This window comes from Dendrobates tinctorius, unplaced genomic scaffold, assembly GCF_039654945.1.
Source record: "Dendrobates tinctorius isolate UK_male_01 unplaced genomic scaffold, ASM3965494v1 ptg000070l, whole genome shotgun sequence".
Taxonomy (NCBI): Eukaryota; Metazoa; Chordata; class Amphibia; order Anura; family Dendrobatidae; genus Dendrobates; species Dendrobates tinctorius.
Window position 1 is genome coordinate 72,666,281 of NW_027361738.1, and position 12,109 is coordinate 72,678,389.

A 12,109-nucleotide genomic window follows, 5' to 3' on the forward strand; every position below is an offset into this window, starting at 1 on the left:
AGCTCTTCTCACAATGCTTCCTTTGGAAACTAAAAGTTATTTAGAAGCTGGAAGATGAACAATGGGAAAAGTGAATGTTCTGCTGCTACTCAGAATCTGGTCTTGCACTTGTATTACATATGAAGAGCCATGTTACTATAAGGTGGTCAATGGGAAGTCCAACTATTATCTCATCAATAAGATTGTGGAACGTTGAACGCAACGTGTTGCGATTTGTTGCGGTCGCCGCATTGTCATACATCCGCACGGCCTGCGTACCCAATGTTAAAGATAGGTATGCAGGCCGCATGCAGACGTAGGTGGAGCTGACTAGAGGAGGTGCGGCAGTGGGCGGAGCTTCACAGAGGAACTACGCAGCCCTGTTGAACGCTAGTGTGAAACTAGCCTAACTCCTCCCAGTCTGGAAAACCCCTATGCTAACTATATCTACGCTAAGGCTCTTATTCCCTAGCTCTAGTATGCCCCATCTATTCTAATCCAACTATTGTTCTATAGTACCTTCTATTCTATCCCTAATTCTATACATAGCACATATCAAATACATTCACATTGCCGTACATGAAGACATTAATACTTAGAAATGCTCTAGAACCGCACAAACTACATATGAACAGTGTCCAAAAATGGGGAGGTATGTAACGGCCTCGGTCACCTCCTTACACTTCTCCCTTCTAAAATATGGTCGTCCCCGACCATGGTGGCACCTGTAAACTTTAAAACAGTTAACATCCTTAAGACATTTATACAGTTGATACAGTCTATGTCCAACTCTTCTTATTGGTCAACCGTGACCTCGGTTCCACTCAGTTGGAACCCTGGAATCAAAAGAGTTCAAGTTCTTTAACAAAGGTCCGACTGACCCCAGTCCCCTTGCTCCTGGGTCCCACACACGCATTGTGCTCACTTGCAACACTTCAGGTCCATGGGCCAGTCCTTATATGCTTCGGGTGTCCAAACACAGGAAATCAATGACAACGAACACACTAGCCCAGTGGTCAACTCAGCAACTGTCCATATAGTCCTGACCCAGCTCGCTTCTCGGGTCCTCCAGCTCATGTTTTTCCCCCTCCTTCCTTTAGTAGAGTACGGTCCCTTTAAAACAAGTGTGCTACTCCTATGCCCTCAGGGGCAGTCCAGGGTTAAAATAACACAGCACTTAAAGCAGCCGCACACAGTCCATCCTTGTTGCATAAGGTGACTAACCCCTTTGGAGTTTTGATTCTGTAATCCAGCAGGGGATGCGCAACTGTGCACAAGGAAACTTGGAGGAGGGTGGGAACCAAAATCACTCAACTGCACTGACACCTAGTCCTGGTGCCATTCGGTGCTCCTTGCCCCTCAGGAGATGCAGAACAGTCTCTCATTTTTACTAGTGCAGCTAGCACAACACAACGCAACTAAAAGGGGTTGCCTTCACTCAATACAGACCCTGCGACTGGAATAGTGGGTCGCATTCTGGCCCTGAACTATAATAAAGGTGTCGCACTCACTGTGTTGGTATCCGGCTGCAACGGTCCTCCACTGCGGCTGCTTGAACTCGGCATCACGGCCAAGACAGTCCCTCTCTCCACAACTTCTGATTTCTCAACCACTTTTTCCGATCCAGGCCTCTCCGCATCCGTGGTGCTCCAGCTCCCAAAAATCTTCCTCCGCTGCATAGGGGCAGGTAACTTGTTCAATAATGGCGTCTCTCTTCCTGGCACGCCGTCCTTCTCTTCCGGACTCCACCCATTCATGGGTTGAGCTACTTCTGGTTGCTCCACCAATTCAGCTTCAGGCCGCTCCTGTTCCTCAGGGATCTGCTGCAAGGGTCGGGGCTTCTTTTTTCGTCACGTCCAGTGACTAGGAGACGTGGCCTCGGCTTAGACCACTGCTTCTGCCAAGCTGATCTTCGTGCCCTTTTCTGTTTAGTACACCCACAATGGATGGCACCACTTCCATCTTCATGTCATTGTTCAGTGCCATCTTTAAGTCTCTAACGGCCGCCATCTTTGCCGTCTTCAAGGCTCCTCCCCTCTCGGCATACGAAGCATCTCAATCCTGCCGACTATGCCAATTCTGTAAGGTGGCCAGGGTGGTAGTCTTGGCAATGGGCTGTAGTGTTCCCACACCCTGGCGCCCCACAGATTAACTACAATGTCCCTTCTGCTGCATGTGCAGCGTGTGCAGCAGTACACTCACATTTAGTGTCAGAGTCCCCTCGGCTTCTGTCACTCCAGTTCTGTATCCACATACTGTATATAAATATATGTGTGTCACTGACCTCTATATATCTATGTATTCTATGTGTTTATATCTATTCTATCTATTCTATTCTAACCTGTCACTCTGTGATTTTACAATACACGGCACATGAATTGCCGACGTTTATTCTATTACATACAGTATATATAATATATGTGTGTGTTTTGACGAATATTTCTTTTGAAAACAATGTGTAAGTGACAGAGAATTGCTGTATGTAAAAGCTCATGTTAAAATCGCACTGCATTCGGATGTAAATCGGATGCTAGGTGTGAAAAATCGGATTGTAATCGCATGTCTCTCGCATTACACTCCTGCAACTCTTGGCAGGGAGACTCGGACCGATTTTTCATACGTTTAATGTGACGCCGGCCTTATGGCGGGTCTCTGGACTCGGACTTACCATCTCATAGACACAAATGAGCATGTTAGTTTGGTCAGGAGACCCGCCGTCAGCCCGGGCCTTGCAGTCTGTATATTGATCCGAACAATTATATGAGTATAACATATGGGCTCACCTGCGGTACAGCACAACAGTTTACAATCTTACAATCAATTACATCTATTCCCAAAACCAAACATTCTCCTTTATTATTTTTTACCATTATAAAATTATTTCTCAAACTGGATGAGAACGCAAATCTGGTCAGTCCAGCCAGTCATAAACACTAACCATATGGAGTCTTGTGGTACCACACTGTGGTTTGCACAGAGCCGTAATTTTGCACCCATAGCATTATATGGCCGCTGTCTCCATTTGCCTCTGATTCCATGCAGAGCCTGAAAGAGATTTTTTATACAGAATTACAATTAGTAACACACCACATATGAGCTCCACAAGTCAGGTGCATGTTCGGAGAGTACAGGACCCCAGGAGCCAAAAAGAAGAAAGGAAAAGTTCCAGCACTGCTGCATTCTTGTAAAAGTATGAATAACTTTTATTCCATCCATGCAGGAACATGTGCAAAACACCTGGCTATAGCTATTCCTCATAGCCAGGATCAAACATTAGAAATGAAAACCTTACGTAAAGACATCCTAATAAGTCATCTTAACCAGGAGTCAGGACGAGAAACTAAAAAATGTGTGAAAACTGTGAGCAGTAAAATGTTACGATGTTGGGGCTCATTCAGACCTCAGTTTTTCTCGCATGAATGCTACCTGTGTTTTTTTACAGTTAGCACTTGTTCCGATAATAGTCTATGACGTAGTTCACATGTCCGATTTTTTTTCCTCAGACCGAGTGGTCTGAACATCATTATGGAGGCTTGTCCGATATTGATCACCAATGCAAGTCTATGGATCTGTGGAAAAGATTGGACAGCACTCAGATACTTTCCGCATGCTGTCAGTTTTTCACAGACTGTTTGATAGAAGAAACATGAGAAACCGCCTTCAGGTTTTGTTTTTTTTTAACCGAGAAAAACTGGTGAAACTCTAACCAAACTCTAATGACTAAACTCAGATGACCCTTAGGTAAAAAAACACTGATGAAGCTCAGACCGTCTTTGCGTACGAGAAAAATAACGTATGTGTGTAAGAGTCAATACTCAGAAAGTGAATATTTCCAAGGCACTAGGGTAGTTGTTTTCTTCCTTTATTGTCCAAAGCACATCAAAAAGCTGAAGAGCACGTTGACGTTCTTTAGTCAGTGTGTTGTCTCTGTGCGGAACATTGTGCATACGGACAAGAACACTGTCCAAAGATACATATATCTAAGTGTGTCCTAAACCCAAATTTTCAGTCTTTGTAAACTATTCGTTCACTTCCAAGTCTCCTTTCCTTATTACATTTTGTCTGGTAGGTTTATGATGGTGAAAACAGTAATGCTCAATTGCTTGAAACTCTGTGTGGAAGCCAAATTCCCAGTGCAATTACATCTACCAAAAACTCCATGTTTGTCCGCCTACAATCCGACAGCAGCAGAAGTCACCGAGGCTTCAGTGCCCGGTTTAGGGAAGGTAAGCTCTTGTCTGTTAACTTCAAAACCCAATGGCAAATCTCGTCTGCTCGTCTACTAATAGTATACTATGAGAACATTACAAATAATAATTACCTTTAATGTTTACAGTAGGTTAGCCTATGCTACTATTAATTAGTTATTTGCACGAATAGCAATTGATTTCTTAAAAGAAATGGACCTATCAAGACAGACAAACCCAGGAAGCCACAGGGCAATATACTGTAAGATGGTAATGTAACAGACTTGAAAGGAGCGGTCTACAAACCCTCTTACAAGAAACAGTTGTTGCATGTATTCCCCGTTTTCCCCCATAATATGTTATGTATTTTATATACGTTGCAGCCATGTTTCCTTGTGTGGGGCATATCACTCCTCTCAAAGCTACTTATTACAGTTTCTTGTTGTACTTTACTGTATGGATGATGTTTTGGGGATATTTACATAGTGGGAAATGAAAAAGAAGGAGATGATGCTCGGCTGGTGGCTCTGGACAGTATTCCTGTGCGAGCGCATAAGTGGCGGTGCGAATGGTTAATGCTGAGTGTGGCATGCGCTTCAGATGAGAGAGGCAGAAAACTCCCAGTGTGTCAAAGATTATTAGGGTCTCTGTTTCCCAAGACTCTGGGTCAGTCACAGAGGGCACAAGCAGCAAGTTGAAGCTGTGGCACCCTGAATCACTTGCTACTTAAGGGTTTGGACTAGATGGCCCAGGAGGTCCCTTCCAACTCTATGATTCTGTGACTTCTAGGTGCACATCAGTTGGTAAGGTTTTTTACATCAAGCTATATCAGGGAGGGGAGATGGATCACCCTTGAGTGAATAGTGACCCCCACTTATTATGGGAAGGAATAGGAGAGGAAAGACCCCGATTGAAGAGGAGTGTCTGCAGAACAATGTCAGAACCCGAGACAGAGGATTACTGCAGGTTACTCAAGTAGATACGGCCAAGTATATGGGGGCTCTAGCCGACAGATCATCGGAGTAAGAGTTTGGACTGCCGATCACATTGTTCTAATGGAGATAATCCACCAGCCTACATCATCCGGCAGCTTTCTCATAGAGAACAGAGAAGCGCTCGGTCAAACGGACACTCCTGTGTATGAGAGAGTCTGCTAAGATGGCATCGCTCATCCGACAGCCATCTGAAGTTTACGGCCAGCTTAAGATACAGTCACTAAGAGCACAATTACCATACCCGTGAGGCTGAGAGAAGGGAGTTAGGGCTCTGAGCCTACAATGTGTGCCTTGACAACCATGAGTAGACCTTAGACACCCAACAGAAGCATGTCCGAGAGAACGAACATGTTGTGGATGTCGGCCATCTGCTGTGAGTGTGACAAAGGTAAGTGTGTGAACACAATCTGGCTGCGGATGGTAAAAGAAGAGAGGTCACTGAGAGAATGTATGATCCCGTAAGGTACCGAGCTGGAAGAGGTGATACATGAGTAAGTGATGCTGAGAGAAGTAGTGGTAACTAATCTCATGAAGAAGCAGCCATTTTTATTTTTTGTTTTTACGTTTACTTTCTTCTTGCATTGTTCTCCGATTATTGTCCCATGCAATGGACCTTTAGCAGGTCTGATTACATAGATGACGCCATATTAGGGAATATCCTTTCAGCGCCTCACTGATGTATTCATAGATTTCCTCCTTTTATGAGTAAAAGTCCATATTTATATTATTACTCATGGTCTGACCTATGCTTGTTTCCCTTTGATTCTCCTGCAGTATGTGGAAGCTCTATTGTAAGTGATTCGATTGGCGGCGTTATTTCCTCTCCATTGTATCCAGTCAACTATCCCAACAATCAAAATTGTTCATGGATTATAAAAGCTCAAGATCCTTGTAAGTTCCTAGTGTACACATTACGCTTAACTTTAGTAACTGCTGTCAAAGGCACTAATTCATAACAGATTGCTCACTTTCAGAAGTTATTGTCAGACATGACAGTGCTCAACTTTTTACAGATCCATACATAGTTTTCTCCAACAAGACGAAAATAGAAAGCGGCACTCACCACTGGCAGATCAAAAAAAATGTTGTGGTCAGAATAATCATAATTACACTTGACAAAATAGTATAAAATGTAACAGTCAAAAAGAACTGTCTGCAAACCCTGTTTTTCCATGTTTCATCCCATGACCATGTGCAATGAATAAAAGGCAATCTTGGATCTGTCAGTGGTGAGTGCCGCTTTATTTTTCATCTGGTTGGAGAATATTATACAAGAAATTTATTTTACTAACACCATTTTAGATTTCTGTATAGATCACGCTGTTATTTGCTCACTGTATGTTATTACTTGAGAACTGCATGATGGTATTTTACTTTTGCATAGTATTGCACTTTTAATTAAGCACTGCGTGGTTTATTATTTTTGCACCCTAGCATTTATATATGACTAAGAAAGGGCACAGTTATCTCGGTAACATGTTGTGTTGAGCTTTTAATTAAAGGTGTAGTCCAAAACTAATATTCATTTTAATATGAAATGTCCATCTATTTATTATAATAATCCAATCGCTTTTTCTAATATACTGTCCCTACCGTTCCCTCTCTAATCTATCTACATGCTTTTTTTTTACATCCTGAACTTCAATTTAATGGCATTTTGATGGAGAATTCCCAGTGTACGCTGGGATACTCAAATGGTACGTCATCAGGAGGTAGTAACTGCTTTCACTGCGGTAGCCTCTAATCCCATCCTGAAATATCATCACCAACGTCCCTTTCAGGGACTGGGCTAGTCCTGGCTCTACAGAGCCTGAGTCGGTTGTCATTGCTGACGTATGCTCAATGCGAGCTCCCTCGTCACTTTGCAATATTCTTTTTAATGCAAAGTGACAGTGCGCTCCCTCACCAGCTCTAATGAGAAAAGTCATGAGTCGGAAAGAGAGCGCACTGTCAATGCACACTGTAGGAAAAGAATGTGGTGAGCAAGGAGAGCAGAGATCAGTCACACCCCCAGAACAGACATCATTCTCAGAGATCGGCTGGTCACTTCTCGCCGCTTTCTCTCTTACAATAAATAGATAAGACATTTAGGACTAAAATCAGTATTAGTTTCGAACCACCCCTCTAAGTGCGGCATGGTATTTTTATATGTATATTATAAGATGGTACACTATTTTATGAGTGGGCACCAAAAGAGGGTAACGTATAGGGAATTATAAAACAAATATTTTTGTAGCTCAGTTCTGATTTTATGGGTATTTTATACTATTTATACTAATTATGATTTATGTGTCACTTCTCTCTACAGATAACCATGTTACCATTTCTTTCACCAATTTCCAAACTGAAGACAGGAATCAGAATTGTTCTGAAGATTTTGTAGAGATTTTAGATGGAGATAATTATGGATCCCCTTCTAAGGGTATATAGAAGAAATGTATATACTGTATATATCAAATATTATATAGTGACTGGCAGAGGAATCATGGGTCATTTCTGCTTTATGTTTCCGGGATCCCTTCAAAGTCAAGATAAACTATAGATGTTAATAATATTTTTGGTTTGTATCCTCTCTTTGTTCCCTTGCGCACGTTGTAGGAATGGTACAAAAAAAAATGTGCCTGCTTTTTTGCAAAAACACAGCCTCACACCTAACTAGCTAACTAACATTAACAGCAGGTCAAGCTTCCTCTGGATGTAAGTGATTTGTGCAAATATATATGCAAATATACAAAAACAGGGACTCTAGTGCCACCTATTGGAGGTAGCATTACAGATATTATATTGGAGGTATATGTCAATATTAACCCTGTAAAAAACCTTGTCACATAACTGTGAATATATAATGTCAAACCCAAATCTTCATCAACAGTAAAAGATCTCCATTTGCAGACAACTACAGTATTTCTGGGTACTAGCATGGAATATGAGGAAAGGGGGCGGTTTTCTTAAAGGGAGTCAGTCAGCAAAATTTCACCCCCCAAAGTATTTATATGCACATGTAGCTCTTTCAAAGACAAGTCTAGATATACCTTTACATGGCCAGTCCGTTTCTCCGTTATGGAGAAATTAGTGTTTAAAATTGCTGAGGAGCTATTGGTAGATCTGAAGCCTCTGTCACTCCAGCTCTATTCCCCGCCTCGAGCTGTCTCCTCTTGCTTGACTGACAGCCCCTATGCAATGTGATTACAGGCAAAAGAGAAAGCACTCAGTGGGAAATAGACCTGGAGTGACAGAGGTGTCAGATTTACAAATAGTTTCATCCTCATTTCCATATCAATTCAAACGCTGATTTCTCAGTAACAGAGGAACGGAACGGTCATGTAAAGGGATCCCAGGACTTATCTTTGAAAGAGCTACATACATATAAATAGATTGAGGGCTGAAATCCTGCTGATGGATTCCCTTTAAGGAGAATCTTTACCCCGTAGATCTTCTTTCAAAGGTCTCGCTCCCAGCCAACCAGTCTCCTACTTTACACTGACGAGGGGCAAGTAGATCATTGGTCGGTGGCTTTACACATAGCGTTTGTTCTTGTCTTTAGGACGTTTCTGTGGCAGAGTAATACCCCATCCCGTCACGTCATTCAGTAATGCCCTGGTGGTCAAATTTGTCTCTAATAACAATACAAATATGAAGGGCTTCCACGCATCGTACTCAGCATCAATGTCGGGTAAGACTCATAATATTCCTTTAATAGGTCCTACAAGCCCCCATTTTCATCCAGACAGTGGGTCTAATGATTACCTCCACCTGAAAATGTCAGTGGAGCAGACAGTGACATCACTGAGCTGAGTGACATCACTGAGCTGAGCTGAGTGAAATCAATGAGATGAGCAGAGGGACATCACTGAGCTGAGCTGAGTGACATCACTGAGATGAGCAGAGGGACATCACTGAGATGAGCCGAGTGACATCACTGAACTGAGCAGAGTGATATCACTGAGCTGAGCAGAGTGACATCACTGAGCTGATTGACATAACTGAGATGAGCAGAGGGACATCACTGAGCTGAGCCGAGTAACATCACTGAGCTGAGCAGAGTGATATCACTGAGCTGAGCAGTGACATCACTGAGCTGAGTGACATTACTGAGATGAGCAGAGGGACATCACTGAGCAGAGTGTCATTACTGAGATGAGCAGCGTGACATCATTGAGCTGAGCAGAGTGACATCGCTGAGCAGAGTGACATCACTGAGCTGAGTGACATCACTAAGCTGAGTGACATAACTGAGATGGAGATGAGCAGAGGTACATCACTGAGCTGAGCCGAGTAACATCACTGAGCTGAGCAGAGTGATATCACTGAGCTGAGCAGTGACATCACTGAGCGACATTACTGAGATGAGCAGAGGGACATCACTGAGCAGAGTGTCATTACTGAGATGAGCAGAGTGACATCACTGAGCTGAGCAGAGTGACATCACCGAGCTGAGTGACATAACTTAGCTGAGCAGAGGGACATCACTGAGCTGAGCCGAGTGACATCACTGAGCTGAGCAGTGTGATATCACTGAGCTGAGCATAGCGACATCGCTGAGCAGAGTGACATTACTGAGATGAGCAGAGGGACATCACTGAGCTGAGTGACATTAAAGAGATGAGCAGAGGGACATCACTGAGCTGAGCAGAGTGACATCACTGAGCAGAGTGACATCACTGAGCTGAGCAGAGGGACATCACTGAGCTGATTGACATAACTGAGATGAGCAGAGGGACATCACTGAGCTGAGCCGAGTAACATCACTGAGCTGAGCAGAGTGATATCACTGAGCTGAGCAGTGACATCACTGAGCTGAGTGACATTACTGAGATGAGCAGAGGGACATCACTGAGCAGAGTGTCATTACTGAGATGAGCAGCGTGACATCATTGAGCTGAGCAGAGTGACATCGCTGAGCAGAGTGACATCACTGAGCTGAGTGACATCACTAAGCTGAGTGACATAACTGAGATGGAGATGAGCAGAGGTACATCACTGAGCTGAGCCGAGTAACATCACTGAGCTGAGCAGAGTGATATCACTGAGCTGAGCAGTGACATCACTGAGCGACATTACTGAGATGAGCAGAGGGACATCACTGAGCAGAGTGTCATTACTGAGATGAGCAGAGTGACATCACTGAGCTGAGCAGAGTGACATCACCGAGCTGAGTGACATAACTTAGCTGAGCAGAGGGACATCACTGAGCTGAGCCGAGTGACATCACTGAGCTGAGCAGTGTGATATCACTGAGCTGAGCATAGCGACATCGCTGAGCAGAGTGACATTACTGAGATGAGCAGAGGGACATCACTGAGCTGAGTGACATTAATGAGATGAGCAGAGGGACATCACTGAGCTGAGCAGAGTGACATCACTGAGCAGAGTGACATCACTGAGCTGAGCAGAGGGACATCACTGAGCTGAGCTGAGTGACATCACTGAGCTGAGCAGAGTGACACCACTGAGCTGAGTGACATAACTGAGATGAGCAGAGTGACATCACTGAGCTGAGTGACATTACTGAGCTGAGTGACATTACTGAGATGAGCAGAGGGACATCACTGAGCAGAGTGTCATTACTGAGATGAGCAGAGTGACATCACTGAGCTGAGCAGAGTGACATCACCGAGCTGAGTGACATAACTGAGATGAGCAGAGGGACATCACTGAGCTGAGCAGAGTGACATCACTGAGCAGAGTGACATCAGTGAGCTGAGCCGAGAGACATCACTGAGCTAAGCAGAGTGACATCACTGAGCTGAGCAGAGTGACATCGCTGAGCAGAGTGACATTACTGAGATGAGCTGAGTGACATTACTGAGATGAGCAGAGGGACATCACTGAGCTGAGTGACATTACTGAGCTGAGCAGAGTGACATCACTGAGCAGAGAGACATCACTGAGCTGAGTGACATAACTGAGCTGAGCAGAGGGACATCACTGAGCTGAGCAGAGTGACATCACTGAGCTGAGTGACATTACTGAGCTGAGCAGAGGGATATCACTGAGCTGAGCAGAGGGACATATTCAACATCAATTGTAGGACCCAGTGGAGCTTCATTCCCACCTGCTCCTCCTGAGTGACTTCTGCATATTATGTGACCATCATCACCTTCTCTTTTAGCGTGTGGAGGGACCTTACATATGGAGAATGGAGCATTTAACAGTCCCGGGTATCCAGACAATTATCCAGCCAATACGGAGTGTGTGTGGAAGATTCTCAGCTCTCCTGGCAATCGGCTCATGCTCTCTTTCATGTAAACGTCTTCTCACTTCATATTATTTCCATTTTAATGGCCTTCCAGGAAGGAAATGTAACATCTGGCAGGAAAACTGTTATTATTAATTGGAATCTGGAAAGATAGCAATCCTCCAGAGCGTAGCATTATTAACTCTACTGTTAAAGTGCAAATGTACTCGTATGGATACATCATAAGAGGTGCAAGTTAGACCGGGAAATCAGCTTTAATCATTTTCTGATGTGCTACAGATGCATGTAAGAAAAGAATATGAAAGTGGTTATGAAGCTCAGAGTCCCATAAAGGCTAGGTACACACAACCATTTTCTCTCTAGCCGAGAAAAATGGTCCGATTCCAATCCGACTCCGTTTGATCAGAGTGGCATTAGTATTTATCGAAGGTGGAGTGGGAAAAAAAAAAGTTTCTCCACCTTCTCCATTCTATCAGTCCATAAAAATCCATAGACTTGCATTGCCGATATGATCAGACACAAGGATCAAAATCGGACATGTCTCAGTTTTTTTTCTTGAAAAAATATCAAAAGACTGACCGTCACACCCAAACATAAATTAGGTCTGAACAGGTGCTTATCTAGAGTAGCCAACTCACAAATAATCAAGCAAAAAGTAGCACTCTGTAGCGCTATAGCATGTAAACATGAAATATGAAAAATGAATTGCATTACTGCACTAGAAATATGAAAAATTGAGAATGCTTAGC

At 43.6% G+C, this 12,109-nt stretch overlaps 1 protein-coding gene across 1 annotated transcript in view; it reads left to right on the forward strand.

Annotated features, from left to right (window-relative positions):
- CUBN (cubilin) overlaps positions 1-12,109 on the forward strand; it is a 180,968-nt gene that overhangs the window by 123,625 nt on the left and 45,234 nt on the right. The window contains exons 32-36 of the mRNA XM_073581881.1: positions 4,049-4,205; positions 5,936-6,052; positions 7,470-7,583; positions 8,706-8,834; positions 11,274-11,406. Of these exons, the coding sequence (XP_073437982.1) occupies positions 4,049-4,205; positions 5,936-6,052; positions 7,470-7,583; positions 8,706-8,834; positions 11,274-11,406 (650 nt within the window). The remainder of the gene's footprint in view (positions 1-4,048; positions 4,206-5,935; positions 6,053-7,469; positions 7,584-8,705; positions 8,835-11,273; positions 11,407-12,109) is intronic.